Below are 18564 nucleotides of genomic sequence, written 5' to 3'. Positions count from 1 at the left end.
TGTCCAGTTTGCCGAACTTTAGCCGAATTCCTTTTTTTTTAAACAGCTTCTGGGGGCGACCCTGAGGCCGGCGGCTCGGAACTCGAAAGCCCCCACGCCGATTTTAGCGCCGGCTCGCCCCCAGGCAGCGATTTTACGTGCCCTGGGGAGCCAACGGCTGGAGATGCTCTTAATTAGTTTTTTTTTTTAGGGGCTGATGCTCTTAATTAGTGATTCCGTGTGTCGCCTCGCTAGTCCGGCCGGCCAGCTACTGTACTGCATGCCGAGGCCCAAGCCCAGAACCCAGCAGGCAAACGACTCAAGACGAGCCTAGAATCCGCCCAGATTTCTATACGTAGAAAATGTCTGAGACGCATGAACACTGAACGTTTGCATATGATCTTCGAAAACTAAGAGCTTCAGAAACCAAACACAAGGAATCGTAACTGCATTTAGAATCTTCAATGTGGCAAAAATGGTAGGGGCTACAAATGGAATTGCTACAGGCAACTAGCTCCAAGACGGCTGGTCTCTAACTCCCAAAAATCTCCGACTTAACGAAGGACAGCCAGCTCTACTTCTCTCTTCTACCTACATATGTTTCTGCATTGCTGAAAATGCATATCTACTCCTGCATTAGCCAAATGGAACTTCGCTGTCAGACAAACCAAAAAATCCTCTGGGTCAATTCTCTCTTGCACCTCAGCCTCAGACTCAGCAGGTAGGCTAGTTCAAGGCCGTCTCCGCATCTGTATCGGTCTTCTCGTTGAAATGCTCCCTCAGGAATTCCACCGCCATGAACGTGAATGCAGATGCGGGTATATACCATATTATCCGAGGGACGCTTCCCTTGAATAAGCCATTCACTCCCTCAGCATTCCATGTCTTTTTTATAGCATCCAGCCATCCATCGTACCTGATTGTCGTATTACAAAACAGAAGAGACTTAGTAGCCTGGGAGACAAATCACATGCTATCAAACGGAACGGGAAATGAACTTTGCCACGGTGATGTGTAGAGAATTAATGGTTCTAGAGGTTAACAGAAAGATTGCATCGAATAAATATCAAACTGGCTAGCAGAAGAACAGATGCGTGTGTCAATCACAAGGGTCCGATTTTGCCATGTACCTAGTTGTTGATCCTTGTACTTGAAGTCTTGTCTTGATGACATCCAAGGGGGTTGTCAAGTATGCACTAAAACCTGCAAAACACATTGGAAAAGAGTGGTAAATCAACAGGCTAAACACTTTGGGATTCTCAAGAAACATGATAACCAACAATGTGATTTATCAAATATATATAATAGACCAGACCTACCGCCTGATAATCCTCCTAGAACAAGCCCTTCAAAAGAGTTGCTGACTTGTAAATCACTGTCTGGCAAATACTTCCTCTTCCCATACACAGTAAGTTCTTTCAACCCTTCATAGAAAGTTACCTGGAGATGCCAAAGATCAAAATATCTTAATTTTCTGCAGCCCACAAGCAGGTTTTTTTTTAAATGAACAGATCCGGCCATGACATAATACTGTTAGACAAAACCAATATCCACAACATCTGGAGTTGAATGTCATGACCAAGATCTAGCCATCTTACTACCTACTAGCTATAGGAGTTGGCCAAACATAAAGACAAACATTTCTTTCAAGAGGCGAACAGGTTTCCAAAGTTACAAGAACAATGAGAAAGCATAAGCTGAATTCTCACTTACCATTAGGCCAGCAAACGGGACATCCCTGGCAAGCGTAGACCCATATCTGCGAGAAATAATTGGTTGTGTGACTGAAGCAAAACTAAAATGTGTGACAAATAAATTATCATCATGTGGGAATGGTATCAGGGTTTTTCTACACAGAAGTTAACCAAGTTTGTTCCATGAACAACCATACATTCATGCTTAAAAAAATGTGTGCATAAATAACTCAAAAATTGTGATAAATTTTAAAATTGATACTCCTACTTGTATCACAGTATTCAAGTGTGCTAGCATACTTCCTTGGATTCGATTTTAGAATGGAGGAAAATAAACTATTGACTGAACAATCTGCTAATCTGCTCCTTGAAGATACTATATGTTTCCGTATGCTAGACCAAAAAAGCTCATGTTTTCTCTCTATATCAGAAAACAGAAGATGTTATTCAAGCAACAAGCAGTCAGTGCCAGTACCCTGCATAGAGTCCCTTCACACCATGATCTCTCCAGATAGAAGAGCCAGCATGGAACATTCCATTATAGTACCCATACATCTGAGTGCCAGGAGATTGAGAAACATTTCCTTTTGTAGCATTTAATGCCCAAGATTTGCTGGAGCCTTGGACTTGCATCCTCTGCTTCATAACTTCACAAGGCACATAGATAAAAGATCCAAGTGTATCTCCTGGAGTGGGCATTCAAAAGTTTATATGGTGTCAATGAAGCAGCACATTATTCCAATGAAAGGCAAATTGTATCAGTACAGCATTACATGAGTGACAAAGCAGAAGAACAGAGAAGCTTGAATATGCAGAGACCTCATGCATTGCGTGACACCAAAAATGACAAAGAATAACTTATTGAGAACTCGGTGTAGACAGCGTGTAAAAATCAGTTTCTGCCTCTAAATCCTAGTAACATGCTCATAAAAGCATTCACAAATTTTAAGCAGCATCATGCAGATTTTCTGGGGGGTAAAATACAGTACACGTAAAGTAAACAATTTCTCACCAATTCCTCCAGCAATAAAGTGAGACCAATGACCACTAAGATTGGGATTATTGTTCTCCAGCCATGTCTTTGTTGATTCAATAACACCAAAATATGTTGCACCTGTAGCAAGTGAACCAGTAACGCCTGGACTAATTCCTCTGTAGAAACCTGAAATATGGCAATTGTACTGAAGTTTACAAGATGACTATTGGAGCTCTGAATAAGGTCAATCAAATCTCAGGGCTCAGACACAGGGAGATTTTTTCTGATTTTCACAAAGCTAATACTACAGTGTTCCAGGATTTTCACTCTCTTTTTTCACTAAAAATCAGAGGGGTTGCTAACCTCTCAGTCCATCAGAAGCCCAAACTGTCCTGACCATCTGAAAAATATTCTTCTGAGCCTGTTCAGAACAAGTGAAGAAAGGCATGGCATCCATGTGTCAAAATCATTCAATAAAACAAGAAACTCTACAGCTCATGGCCATGTAAAGTGAATGGAAATTTTTAGGAAAACGATCCCACACCTTAGCACCTGACATTATAGCTTGACTCTGAAGCCTTGTTTTCAGGGTGTCAACTGGATGCATCATGCCTTCTCCAAATGCGCCTGCAATTGCTCCCCACACAAATTCCCTCCATACTGCATCAGGAGATTTATCTCAGTAACAGCATGGTGCACACTTTTGGGAACTGTGTGTTGCTCAGTTCTATAAACTCTATTACAAATTATCACGTAGTCTTCTGTCGAGGTGCAGCCAAATTTTGGTGAAAATGAACCATCATAAAATTATAGCTTTACTGTAGTGAAATACATAATCCATTCCAAGAATGTCAAACTATTTATCAGCTTCATGAGTGGGCAAGGATATGATACATCGATTGCCCTTTTGCCATGTCCGGATCTAAACAGTAACGTTTGCTCACAGAAGCAGGTTTACTACATAACCATCCAATGCAAGGCAATAAATAATAATAATATGAACAATAACCTGCTATTTGCATAGAACAAAACCTATATTACAGAAAATATAACAGATGACTCGTATCATCAAATCAGGTCAAAATCATAAGCCCGATAAACCACAAACTCACGCTGAACCACCTCCATCTCAATACCCTCATCTCAAGTTAATACAAAGGACCCCAAGTTCGGGAGACGGCGATTGGTGGGTCGGGCTCTGGACGCTGATGCGTGCGATTGCTCGGGGGACTAACTACATTGCCTACTTTGTGGTCCTAGCGAAATCACTCAAGAAGGAACCGAAGCAAAGCAACATGACCAGCATGCATGCATATGAAAGGCAGTGGTGTCTATATCAAGATGTAATCAAAGCTGAACCCAAAGGAGATGATTCTGGCTATCAATCGATCCCCTTTACAGTTAAGTGGGATATGGGAACAAACCACAAGGCTACATACATCCGGCCTTTGTTCTCAGGTAACTAACAGGGGTTTATTCTTTATTGCAAAACTATCTACTAGTATAGTAGTATAACACTATATATGTACTAGCGAGCGAGTAAGCAAACCATCTCAATCTGCGGCATTGACAGAAAGTGCAAGTGATCTGGAATTTGACCAAAAAAATATGTATCTGGAGCGCACCTACCAAGTGCTTTGGTAACCAGGTGCTGATTTTCATTGCTTAGTGTCAAAGGTAAACTGTCTCGAACATGTAAGTTTAATTGCCTGTCCTGTTCCTGACTAATATTTGGATCTACTGGATGATTTCCATGACATACGGTAGTTCCAGGCAATCATTTTCCACGTATTATTTGAGATTTTTGCTAACTTTTGAAGGACAACATACTAGTTTGTGTGTGATCCAGTGTGTTAATATCATGGGGAATGACATATTAGTGTCTCTGACTGAATTTCAAGAACTTCTTTTCTGTATTCAAACCACGAAATCATTCAAACCGCAAAACAATGTCTGATACATTACTTGCAGCTCCATGGATTAAAAAAGTAGTACTAGCTAGCTAGCTACTCTCCAGGAATCCATGTCACATGCCCTTCCTGGTACCTCTACTCCTAGTACTACACATGTCGAGCTACCTCTCGACCTGAAGGATCACAAAAGGGCCTCCCTCACGAACGATCCATGGATGCCCTGCGGAAAGCTGCTATTCTAGCACAAGCGAAAAGCTACTGTTCTAGACGAATCCAGAGGGGTGGGGGTCTTTACCTGGGGGGAGAAGAGGAGGAGCTGAAGAGAGCGTCGGCCGGATTGGGGAGATAGTAGAGGAGGCGCCCACGCAAGGCTCGGCTCGGACCCCGGCGCTTCCCGACGGCGACGCCATGGGAAGGAGGGAGGATTGGAAGGGGGAGGCGGTGTCGGCGGAGATGGCGGCGCCGGCGGCGAACGCGTTGCGGGTGGAGGGAGGTCACCCTGACGCGGTGCGGTTCGGGAATTGTTCTGGTCGGCCGCTGGCGCTCATGGGCTTTTCTGGGCTGTCTACTTGAGCCGGCCGGTTATTTTTTTCTCCATGTCCACCAGCGCCATTGGTGATTTAAAAAAAAAAACCAGCGCCATTCGAGTTTCTCAAAAAAGAAAAACAGCACCATTGGTCTCTTTTTTATGGATTCCATATGTGGACTTGTTAAAAGAACATATTTATGGCTAGGATAAAAGGTTGCCACCGCTTTTGTCAAAAGCTACAAATAACCACCAACTTTGCGGCAAGTGAGTAAAAAATCACACTGATTCGGAGTTGAGTCACGACTAAAAACGAAACTAACATGGTTGGCCTGTTGTGGGGTCCACTTGTCAACTTTGACCGTCAGGTTGACCGTTATGACTAAATCTGAGAATGGTTTCACACTTAAACCATACTTGAACCATACCCATACATGTCTCTCTCAAAACCGTACTTGAACCATACCCGTTTAATGCCATTTTCAGCCAAACCAAAACTAAACCCTCTATTTTTTTCCCACCCAAACCAATTTAAACCCAATACATAACCGTGGGTTTAAACCAAATACATAACTATGGGTTTGCTTCAATGTATATATGATTGCACAAGTCGACATGTCAAGAAGCAAATGACATAGAAAAGGCATAAGTGCATTTACAACAATTTAGGAACAAAGTTATCATTGAGATACGGTCAACACACGACAAGTGTCAAAAAGACAATGCCCACGACTGAAAAGCTCACTCACAAGTGTATTAAAACCAATTGCTTAGCTAAAGCACAAGCAAACACATTCGATTTGCATGTGGTGTTTCACCATAATACAGAATTACATAGTGCATCGCACCATGTACGCGGATCAAAGATACTCGTTGTCGATGCGTAGTTGCTTATTGCACATAACCAATGCTCAGAAACCGGTTTGGACCCATAGTTTATAGCCGTTAATAACCAAACTGTTTAAGCCCATAACCAACTATACCCAAATTGGTTTCTTCACATACCCAAACCAAAACCAAGCTAAAAAAGATTCAGCTCAGTAAAACTTGAACCAATCAAACCCAAAGCAAGAACCGAACCGTTTCACCCAGTTTTTTAATAACCATTCTCAGGTTTAGTTATGACAGGTGAAGCTCACATATCGGTCCCTTGAAAAAAAAAAAGCAACCGGTCCCTATAACTTTTTAGAAAAGCAATCAGGTCCTGTAATTTAAAAAAACCAGTCAAGTCCTTGTTTGTTTTTAAAAAGGAAATCAAGTCCCTAATAGTTTTTTAAACAGCAATCAGGTCCCTGTTAGTTTTAAAAAAACAATCACGCCCTTGTGCGCCGACCATGGTGGTGGCCTGTCGTGGCTGCTGCGGCCTTGGCTGCGTCGGCCGTGGAAGTGGCTGATCGTGGTTGCGCGTAGGGCGTGGTGTTGCCCACTGCTGATGCTGCTGCGTGTGTGATACGTCTCCAACGTATCTATAATTTTTTATTGTTCCATGCTATTATATTATCTGTTTTGAATGTTTAATGGGCTTTATTATGCACTTTTATATTATTTTTAGGACTAACCTATTAACCGAAGGCCCAGTGCAAATTGCTGTTTTTTTGCCTATTTCAGTGTTTCGCAGAAAAGGAATATCAAACGGATTTCAAACGGAATGAAACCTTCGCGAGGATCGTTTTTGGAACAAACGCAATCCAGGAGACTTGGAGTGGACGTCAAGGAAGCACCGAGGAAGCCACGAGGCAAGAGGGCGTGCCCCCATCGTCGTGGGCCCCTCGTGGCTCCACCGACCTACTTCTTTCGCCTATATATACTCATATACCCTGACCATCCGAGAGCACCACGAAACCCTATTTCCACCGCCGCAACCTTCTGTACCCGTTGTTGGGGAACGTAGTAATTTCAAAAAAATTCCTACGCACACGCAAGATCATGGTGATGCATAGCAACGAGAGGGAAGAGTGTCGTCTACGTACCCTCGTAGACCGTAAGCGGAAGCGTTATGACAACGCGGTTGATGTAGTCGTACGTCTTCACGATCGGCCGATCCTCAGTACTGAACATACGGCACCTCCGCGTTCAGCACACGTTCAGCTCGGTGACGTCCCGCGAACTCATGATCCAGTAGAGCTTCGGGGAAGAGCTTCGTCAGCACGACAGCGTGGTGACGGTGTTGATGAAGCTACTGACGCAGGGCTTCGCCTAAGCACTGCTACGATATGACCGAGGTGGAATATGGTGGAGGGGGGCACCGCACACGACTAAGAGATCAATGATCAATTGTTGTCTCTTGGGGTTGTTGGGGAACGTAGTAATTTCAAAAAAAATCCTACGCACACGCAAGATCATGGTGATGCATAGCAACGAGAGAGGAGAGTGTTGTCCACGTACCCTCGTAGACTGAAAGCGAAAGCGTTATGAGAACGCGGTTGATGTAGTCGTACGTCTTCACGGTCCGACCGATCCAAGTACCGAACGCACGGCACCTCCGAGTTCAGCACACGTTCAGCTCGATGACGTCCCACGAACTCCAATCCAGCAGAGCTTCGCGGGAGAGTTCCGTCAGCACGACGGCGTGATGACGGTGATGATGTTGCTACCGACGCAGGGCTTCGCCTAAGCACCGCTACGATATGATCGAGGTGGATTATGGTGGAGGGGGGCACCGCACACGGCTTGGAACAATCAACTTGTGTGTCTTGGGGTGCCCCTGCCCCCGTATATAAAGGAGGGAGGGAAGGCCGGCCGGCCTCTCTAGGCGCGCCAAAGGGAGGAGGAATCCTCCTCCTAGTAGGAGTAGGATTCCTCCTTTCCTAGTCCTACTAGGAGGGGAAAGGAAGGAGAGGGGGAGGAGAAGGAAACAGGGGGCGCAGCCTCTCCCCTAGTCCAATTCGGACTAGGCCCATGGGGGGCGCGCGGCCAGCCCTCGTGGCTTCTCCTCTTTTTCCCCTAAAGCCCACTAAGGCCCATATGTACTCCCGTATTCCCGTAACTCCCCCGGTACTCCGAAAAATACCCGGATCACTCGGAACCTTTCCGATGTCCGAATATAGTCGTCCAATATATCGATCTGTACGTCTCAACCATTTCGAGACTCCTCGTCATGTCCCCAATCTCATCAGGGACTCCGAACTACCTTCGGTACATCAGAACACATAAACTCATAATACCGATCGTCACCGAACGTTAAGCGTGCGGACCCTACGGGTTCGAGAACTATGTAGACATGACCGAGACACGTTTCCGGTCAATAACCAATAGCGGAACCTGGATGCTCATATTGGCTCCCACATATTCTACGAAGATCTTTATCGGTCAAACCGCATAACAACATACGTTGTTCCCTTTGTCATCAGTATGTTACTTGCCCGAGATTAAATCGTCGGTATCTCAATACCTAGTTCAATATCGTTACTGGCAAGTCTCTTTACTCGTTCCATAATACATCATCCCGCAACTAACTCATTAGTTGCATTGCTTGCAAAGCTTATAGTGATGTGCATTACCGAGAGGGCCCAGAGATACCTCTCCGACAATCGGAGTGACAAATCCTAATCTCAATCTATGCCAACTCAACAAACACCATCGGAGACACCTGTAGAGCACCTTTATAATCACCCAGTTACGTTGTGACGTTTGGTAGCACACAAAGTGTTCCTCCGGTATTCGGGAGTTGCATAATCTCATAGTCATAGGAACATGTATAAGTCATGAAGAAAGCAATAGCAACATACTAAACGATCGAATGCTAAGCTAATAGAATGGGTCAAGTCAATCACATCATTCTCTAATGATGTGATCCCGTTAATCAAATGACAACTCATGTCTAGGCTAGGAAACTTAACCATCTTTGATTCAACGAGCTAGTCAAGTAGAGGCATACTAGTGACACTCTGTTTGTCTATGTATCCACACATGTACTAAGTTTCCGGTTAATACAATTCTAGCATGAATAATAAACATTTATCATGATATAAGGAAATATAAATAACAACTTTATTATTGCCTCTAGGGCATATTTCCTTCAGTCTCCCACTTGCACTAGAGTCAATAATCTAGTTCACATCGCCATGTGATTTAACACCAATAGTTCACATCACCATGTGATTAACACCCATAGTTCACATCGTCATGTGACCAATACCTAAAGGGTTTACTAGAGTCAAAAATCTAGTTCACATCGCTATGTGATTAATACCCATAGAGTACTAAGGTGTGATCATGTTTTGCTTGTGAGAGAAGTTTAGTCAACAGGTCTGCCACATTCAGAGCCGTATGTATTTTGCAAATATTCTATGTCTACAATGCTCTACACGGAGCTACTCTAGCTAAATGCTCCCACTTTCAATATGTATCCAGATCGAGACTCAGAGTCATCCAGATCAGTGTCAAAGCTTGCATCGACGCAACTCTTTACGACGAACTCTTTGTTACCTCCATAACGGAGAAATATTTCCTTAGTCCTCTAAGGATAATTTTAACCAATGTCCAGTGATCTACTCCTAGATCACTATTGTACTCCCTTGCCAAACTCAGGGCAGGGTATACAATTGGTCTGGTACATAGCATGGCATACTTTATAGAACCTATGACTGAGGCATAGGGAATGACTTTTTCATTATCTTTCTATTTTCTGTCGTGGTCAGACTTTGAGTCTTACTCAACTTCACACCTTGCAACACAGGCAAGAACTGCTTCTTTGACTGTTCTATTTTGAACTACTTCAAAATCTTGTCAAGGTATGTACTCATTGAAAAAACTTATCAAGCGTCTTGATCTATCTCTATAGATCTTGATGCTCAATATGTAAACAGCTTCACCGAGGTCTTTCTTTGAAAAACTCCTTTCAAATACTCCTTTATGCTTTCCAGAAAATTCTACATTATTTCCGATCAACAATATGTCATTCACATATATTTATCAGAAATGTTGTAGTGCTCCCACTCACTTTCTTGTAAATACAGGCTTCACCGCAAGTCTGTATAAAACTATATGCTTTGATCAACTCATCAAAGCGTATATTCCAACTCCGAGATGCTTGCACCAGTCCATAGATGGATCGCTGGAGCTTGCACATTTTGTTCGCACCTTTAGGATCGACAAAACCTTCTGGTTGCATCATATACAACTCTTCTTTAAGAAATCCATTAAGGAATGTAGTTTTGACATCCATTTGCCAGATTTCATAAAATGTGGCAATTTTCTAACATGATTCAGACAGACTTAAGCATCGCTACGAGTGAGAAAATCTCATCATAGTCAACACCTTGAACTTTGTCAAAACCATTTTCGACAAGTCTAGCTTTGTAGATAGTAACACTACTATCAGCGTCCGTCTTCCTCTTGAAGATCCATTTATTTTCTATGGCTTGCCGATCATCGGGCAAGTCAACCAAAGTCCACACTTTGTTCTCATACATGGATCCCATCTCAGATTTCATGGCCTCAAGCCATTTCGTGGAATCTGGGCTCATCATCGCGTCCTCATAGTTCGTAGGTTCGTCATGGTCCAGAACAGGATTACCGTACCACTCTGGTGCGGATCTCACTCCGGTTGACCTACGAGGTTTGGTAGTAAATTGATCTGAAGTTACATGATCATCATCATTAGCTTCCTCACTAATTGGTGTAGGAGTCACAGGAACAGATTTCTGTGATGAACTACTTTCCAATAAGGGAGCAGGTACAGTTACCTCATCAAGTTCTTCTTTCCTCCCACTCACTTCTTTCGAGAGAAACTCCTTCTCTAGAAAGGATCCATTCTTAGCAACGAATGTCTTGCCTTCGGATCTGTGATAAAAGGTGTACCCAACTGTCTCCTTTTGGTATCCTATGAAGACACATTTCTCCGATTTTGGGTTTGAGCTTATCAGGATGAAACTTTTTCACATAAGTATCGCAACCCCAAACTTTAAGAAACGACAACTTTGGTTTCTTGCCAAACCACAGTTCATATGGTGTCGTCTCAACGGATTTAGATGGTGCCCTATTTAACGTGAATGCAGCTGTCTCTAATGCATAACCCCAAAATGATAGTGGTAAATTGGTAAGAGACATCATAGATTGCACCATATCTAATAAAGTGCAGTTACGACGTTCGGACACACCATTACGCTGTGGTGTTCCAGGTGGCGTGAGTTGCGAAACTATTCCGCATTGTAAATGAAGACCAAACACGTAACTCAAATATTCTCCTCCACGATCAGATCATAGAAACTTTATTTTCTTGTTACGATGATTTTCCACTTCACTCTGAAATTCTTTTGAACTTTTCAAATGTTTCAGACTTATGTTTCATCAGGTATATATAGCCATATCTGCTCAAATCATCTGTGAAGGTCAGAAAATAACGATACCCGCCACGAGCATCAACACTCATCGGACTGCATACATTAGTATGTATTATTTCCAACAAATCTGTTGCTCGCTCCATTGTTCCGGAGAACGGAATTTTAGTCATCTTGCCCATGAGGCATGGTTCACAAGCATCAAGTGATTCATAATCAAGTGATTCCAAAAGCCCATCAGCATGGAGTTTCTTCATGCGCTTTACACCAATATGACCTAAACGGCAGTGCCACAAATAAGTTGCACTATCATTATTAACTTTGCATCTTTTGGTTTCAATATTATGAATATGTGTATCACTACGATCGAGATCCAACGAACCATTTTCATTGGGTGTATGACCATAGAAGGTTTTATTCATGTAAACAGAACAACAATTATTCTCTAACTTAAATGAATAACCGTATTGCAATAAACATGATCAAATCATATTCATGCTCAACGCACACACCAAATAACATTTATTTAGGCTTAACACTAATCCCGAAAGTATAGGGAGTGTGCGATGATGATCATATCAATCTTGGAACCACTTCCAACACACATCGTCACTTCACCCTTAACTAGTCTCTGTTCATTCTGGAACTCCCGTTTCGAGTTACTACTCTTAGTAACTGAACCAGTATCAAATACCGAGGGGTTGCTATAAACATTAGTAAATTACACATCAATAATATGTATATCAAATATAGCTTTGTTCACTTTGCCATCCTTCTTATCCACCATAGTATCTAGGGCAGTTCCACTTCCAGTGACCATTTCCATTGCAGTAGAAGCACTCAGTCTCAGGCTTAGGTCCAGACTTGGGCTTCTTCACTTGAGCAGCAACTTGCTTGCCGTTCTTCTTGAAGTTCCCCTTCTATCCCTTTGCCCTTTTTCTTGAAACTAGTGGTCTTGTTAACCATCAACACTTGATATTTTCTTGATTTCTACCTTCGCCGATTTTAGCATCGCGAAGAGCTTGGGAATTGTTTTCGTCATCCCTTGCATATTATAGTTCATCACGAAGTTCTAGTAACTTGGTGATAGTGACTAGAGAACTTTGTCAATTACTATTTTATCTGGAAGATTAACTCCCACTTGATTCAAGCAATTGTAGTACCCAGACTATCTAAGCACATGCTCACTAGTTGAGCTATTCTCCTCCATCTTGTCAGCAAAGTATTGTCAGAGGTCTCATACCTCTCGACACGGGCATGAGTATGAAATACCAATTTCAACTCTTAGAACATCTTATATGCTCCGTGGCATTCAAAACACTTTTGAAGTTCCGGTTCTAAGCCGTAAAGCATGGTGCACTAAACTATCAAGTAGTCATCATACCGAGCTTTTGTCAAAACGTTCATAACGTCTGCATCTGCTCCTGTAATAGTTCTGTCACCTAGCGGTGCATCATGGACATAATTCTTCTGTGCAGCAATAAGGATAATCCTTAGATCACGGATCCAATCCGCATCAATGCTACTAACATCTTTCAACTTAGTTTTCTCTAGGAACATATCAAAAATAAAACAGGGGAGCAACGAGAGGGGAGAGTGTCGTCTACGTACCCTCGTAGACCGTAAGCGGAAGCGTTATGACAACGCAGTTGGTGTAGTCGTACGTCTTCACGATCGACCGATCCTCAGTACCGAACCTACGGCACCTCTGCGTTCAGCACACGTTCAGCTCGGTGACGTCCAGCGAACTCATGATCCAGTAGAGCTTCGGGGAAGAACTTCGTCAGCACGACGGCGTGGTGACGGTGTTGATGAAGCTAATGACGCAGGGCTTCGCCTAAGCACCACTACGATATGACCGAGGTGGAATATGGTGGAGGGGGGCACCGCACACGGCTCAGAGATCAATGATCAATTGTTGTCTCTTGGGGTTGTTGGGGACGTAGTAATTTCAAAAACTTTCCTACGCACACGCAAGATCATGGTGATGCATAGCAACGAGACGGGAGAGTGTTGTCCACGTACCCTCGTAGACCGAAAGCGGAAGCGTTATGAGAACGCGGTTGATGTAGTCGTACGTCTTCACGATCCGACCGATCCAAGTTCCGAACGCACGGCACCTCCGAGTTCAGCACACGTTCAGCTCGATGACGTCCCACGAACTCCGATCCAGCAGAGCTTCGCGGAAGAGTTCCGTCAGCACGACGGCGTGATGACGGTGATGATGTTGCTACCGACGCAAGGCTTCGCCTAAGCACTGCTACAATATGATTGAGGTGGATTATGGTGGAGGGGGGCACCGCACACGGCTTGGAACAATCAACTTGTGTGTCTTGGGGTGCCCCCCTGCCCCCGTATATAAAGGAGGGAGGGGAGGCCGGCCGGCCTCTCTAGGCGCGCCAAAGGGAGGAGGAATCCTCCTCCTAGTAGGAGTAGGATTCCTCCTTTCCTAGTCCTACTGGGAGGGGAAAGGAAGGAGAGGGGGAGGAGAAGGAAAGTGGGGGCGCAGCCTCTCCCCTAGTCCAATTCGGACTAGGCCCATGGGGGGCGCGCGGCCAGCCCTCGTGGCTTCTCCTATTTTTTCCCTAAAGCCCACTAAGGCCCATATGTACTCCCGTATTCCCGTAACTCCCCCGGTACTCCGAAAAATACCCGGATCACTCGGAACCTTTCCGATGTCCGAATATAGTCGTCCAATATATCGATCTTTACCTCTCGACCATTTCGAGACTCCTCGTCATGTCGCCGATCTCATCCGGGACTCCGAACTACCTTTGGTACATTAAAACACATAAACTCATAATACCGATCGTCACCGAACGTTAAGCGTGCGGACCCTACGGGTTCGAGAACTATGTAGACATGACCGAGACACGTTTCCGGTCAATAACCAATAGCGGAACCTGGATGCTCATATTGGCTCCCACATATTCTACGAAGATCTTTATCGGTCAAACCGCATAACAACATACGTTGTTCCCTTTGTCATCGGTATGTTACTTGCCCGAGATTAAATCGTCGGTATCTCCATACCTAGTTCAATCTCGTTACCGTCAAGTCTCTTTACTCGTTCCGTAATACATCATCCCGCAACTAACTCATTAGTTGCATTGCTTGCAAGGCTTATAGTGATGTGCATTACCGAGAGGGCCCAGTGATACCTCTCCGACAATCAGAGTGACAAATCCTAATCTCGATCTATACCAACTCAACAAACACCATCGGAGACACCTGTAGAGCACCTTTATAATCACCCAGTTACGTTGTGACGTTTGGTAGCACACAAAGTGTTCCTCCGGTATTCGGGAGTTGCATAATCTCATAGTCATAGGAACATGTATAAGTCATGAAGAAAGCAATAGCAACATACTAAACGATCGAATGCTAAGCTAACGGAATGGGTCAAGTCAATCACATCATTCTCTAATGATGTGATCCCGTTAATCAAATGACAACTCATGTCTATGGCTAGGAAACTTTACCATCTTTGATTCAACGAGCTAGTCAAGTAGAGGCATACTAGTGACACTCTGTTTGTCTATGTATCCACACATGTACTAAGTTTCCGGTTAATACAATTCTAGCATGAATAATAAACATTTATCATGATATAAGGAAATATAAATAACAACTTTATTATTGCCTCTAGGGCATATTTCCTTTAGGGGTGCCCCCTGCCCCCGTATATAAAGGAGCAAGGGGGGAGGCCGGCCGGCCCTAGCAGGGCGCGCCAGGAGGAGGAGTCCTCCTCCTAGTGGGAGTAGGACTCCCCTTTCCTAGTCCCACTAGGAGGGGGAAGGAAGGAGTAGGAGAGGGGGAAGGCAAGGGGGGCGCCGCCCCCCCCCCCCCCTTTCCTTGTCCTATTCGGACTCAAGGGGAGGGGGCGCGCGGCCTGCCTTGGCCGGCCCCTCTCTCTCTCCACTAGTGCCCAACAAGGCCCATTAATCCCCGGGGGGTTCCGGTAACCCCTTCGGCACTCCGGTAAAATCCCGATTTCACCCGGAACTATTCCGATGTCCAAATATAGGCTTCCAATATATCGTTCTTTATGTCTCTACCATTTCGAGACTCCTCGTCATGTCCGTGATCACATCCGGGACTCTAAACTACCTTCGGTACATCAAAACACAAAAACTCATAATACCGATCATCACAGAACTTTAAGCGTGCGGACCCTACGGGTTCTAGAACTATGTAGACATGACCGAGACACGTCTCCGGTCAATAACCAATAGCGGAACCTGGATGCTCATATTGGCTCCTACATATTCTATGAAGATCTTTATCGGTCAAACCGCATAACAACATACGTTGTTCCCTTTGTCATCGGTATGTTACTTGCCCGAGATTCGGTCGTCGGTATCTCAATACCTAGTTCAATCTCGTTACCGGCAAGTCTCTTTACTCGTTCCGTAATGCATCATCCCGCAACTAACTCATTAGTCACATTGCTTGCAAGGCTTATAGTGATGTGCATTACCGAGAGGGCCCAGAGATACCTCTCCGACAATCAGAGTGACAAATCCTAATCTCGATCTATGCCAACTAAACAAGTACCATCGGAGACACCTGTAGAACACCTTTATAATCACCCAGTTACGTTGTGACGTTTGGTAGCACACAAAGTGTTCCTCCGGTATTCGTGAGTTGCATAATCTCATAGTCATAGGAACATGTATAAGTCATGAAGAAAGCAATAGCAACATAATAAACGATCAAGTGCTAAGCTAACGGAACGGGTCAAGTCAATCACATCATTCTCTAATGATGTGATCCCGTTAATCAAATGACAACTCATGTCTATGGCTAGGAAACTTAACCATCTTTGATTCAACGAGCTAGTCAAGTAAAGGCATACTAGTGACACTCTGTTTGTCTATGTATTCACACATGTACTAAGTTTCCAGTTAATACAATTCTAGCATGAATAATAAACATTTATCATGTAATAAGGAAATAAATAATAACTTTATTATTGCCTCTAGGGCATATTTCCTTCAGCCTCCCACTTGCACTAGAGTCAATAATCTAGTTCACATCGCCATGTGATTTAACACCAATAGTTCACATCACCATGTGATTAATACCCATAGTTCACATCGTCATGTGACCAACACTCAAAGGATTTACTAGAGTCAGTAATCTAGTTCACATCGTCATGTGATTAACACCCAAAGAGTACTAAGGTGTGATCATGTTTTGCTTGTGAGAGAATTTTAGTCAATGGGTCTGCCAAATTCAGATCCGTATGTATTTTGCAAATTTCTATGTCTACAATGCTCTGCATGGAGCTACTCTAGCTAATTGCTCCCACTTTCAATATGTATCCAGATTGAGACTTAGAGTCATCTGGATCAGTGTCAAAACTTGCATCGATGTAACTTTTTACGACGAACTCCTTATCACCTCCATAACCGAGAAATATTTCCTTAGGCCTCTAAGGATAATTTTTGACCGCTGTCCAGTGATCTACTCCTAGATCAAAATTGTACTTCCTTGCCAAACTCAGGGCAGGGTATACAATAGGTCTGGTACACAGCATGGCATACTTTATAGAACCTATGGTTGAGGCATAGGGAATGACTTTCATTCTCTTTCTATTTTCTGCCGTGCTCGGGCTTTGAGTCTTACTCAACTTCACACCTTGCAACACAGGCAAGAACTCTTTGTTTGATTGTTCCATTTTGAACTACTTCAAAATCTTGTCAAGGTATGTACTCATTGACAAAATTTATCAAGCGTCTTGATCTATCTCTATAGATTTTGATGCTTAATATGTAAGCAGCTTCACCGAGGTCTTTCTTTGAAAAACTCCTTTCAAACACTCCTTGATGCTTTCCAGGAAATTCTACATCATTTCCGATCAACAATATGTCATTCACATATACTTATCAGAAAGGCTGTAGTGCTCCCACTCACTTTCTTGTAAATACAGGCTTCACCGCAAGTCTGTATAAAACTATATGCTTTGATCAACTCATCAAAGCGTATATTCCAACTCCGAGATGCTTGCACCAGTCCATAAATGGATCACTGGTGCTTACACACTTTGTTAGCATCTTTTGGAGTGACAAAACCTTCTGGTTGCATCATATACAACTCTTCTTTAAGAAATCCATCAAGGAATGCAATTTTGACATCCATTTGCCAAATTTCATAAAATGCGGCAATTGCTAACATGATTCGGACAGACTTTTAAGTGTAGATACGAGTGAGAAACTCTCATCGTAGTCAACACTTTGAACTTGTCGAAAACCTTTTGCGACAATTCTAGCTTTGTAGATAGTAACACTACTATCAGCGTCCGTCTTCCTCTTTAAGATCCATTTAATCTCAATGGCTCACCGATCATCGGGCAAGTCAATCAAAGTCCACACTTTGTTCTCATACATGGATCCCATCTCAGATTTCATGGCCTCAAGCCATTTCGTGGAATCTGGGCTCATCATCGCTTCCTCATAGTTCGTAGGTTCGTCATGGTCCAGAACAGGATTACCGTACCACTCTGGTGCGGATCTCACTCTGGTTGACCTACGAGGTTTGGTAGTAACTTGATCTGAAGTTACATGATCATCATCATTAGCTTCCTCACTAATTAGTGTAGAAGTCACAGGAACAACTTTCTGTGATGAGCTACTTTCCAATAAGGGAGCAGGTACAGTTACCTCATCAAGTTCTACTTTCCTCGCACTCACTTCTTTCGAGAGAAACTCCTTCTCTAGAAAGGATCCATTCTTAGAAAGGAATGTCTTGCCTTCGGATCTGTGATAGAAGGTGTACCCAACTGTCTTCTTTGGGTATCCTGTGAAGACACATTTCTCCGATTTGGGTTTGAACTTATCAGGATGAAACTTTTTCACATAAGCATCGCAACCCCAAACTTTAAGAAACGACAGCTTAGGTTTCTTGCTAAACCACAGTTCATACGGTGTTGTCTCAACGGATTTAGATGGTGCCCTTTTTAACGTGAATGCAGCTGTCTCTAATGCATAACCCCAAAACGATATTGGTAAATCGGTAGGAGACATCATAGATTGCACCATATCTAATATTGTACGGTTACGATGTTCGGACACACCATTACGTTGTGGTGTTCCAGGTGGCGTGAGTTGCGAAACTATTCCGCATTGTTTTAAATGAAGACCAAACTCGTAACTCAAATATTTTCCTCCACGATCAGATCGTAGAAACTTTA

The 18564-nt window shown here is 43.5% G+C and overlaps 1 protein-coding gene across 1 annotated transcript; it reads right to left on the bottom strand.

The window, feature by feature from the left end:
* Positions 1-412: 412 nt before the first annotated feature.
* LOC123182747 (mitochondrial substrate carrier family protein E) lies at positions 413-5090 on the bottom strand. The gene is made up of 9 exons (XM_044595407.1): positions 4858-5090; positions 3194-3309; positions 3013-3070; positions 2686-2835; positions 2149-2359; positions 1693-1738; positions 1299-1419; positions 1110-1182; positions 413-895 (listed from the first exon to the last, which is right to left on the bottom strand). The coding sequence occupies exons 1-9, from the start codon at positions 4970-4972 to the stop codon at positions 706-708; spliced, it is 1080 nt and encodes a 359-aa protein (XP_044451342.1). The 5' UTR covers positions 4973-5090; the 3' UTR covers positions 413-705.
* Between the last annotated feature and the right edge of the window lie 13474 nt (positions 5091-18564).

The sequence above is a fragment of the Triticum aestivum genome, chromosome 1D (assembly GCF_018294505.1).
Source record: "Triticum aestivum cultivar Chinese Spring chromosome 1D, IWGSC CS RefSeq v2.1, whole genome shotgun sequence".
NCBI classification, from domain to species: domain Eukaryota; kingdom Viridiplantae; phylum Streptophyta; class Magnoliopsida; order Poales; family Poaceae; genus Triticum; species Triticum aestivum.
The sequence above is the reverse complement of the archived record's forward strand: the minus strand, read 5'-3'. Positions and strand labels throughout refer to the sequence as shown.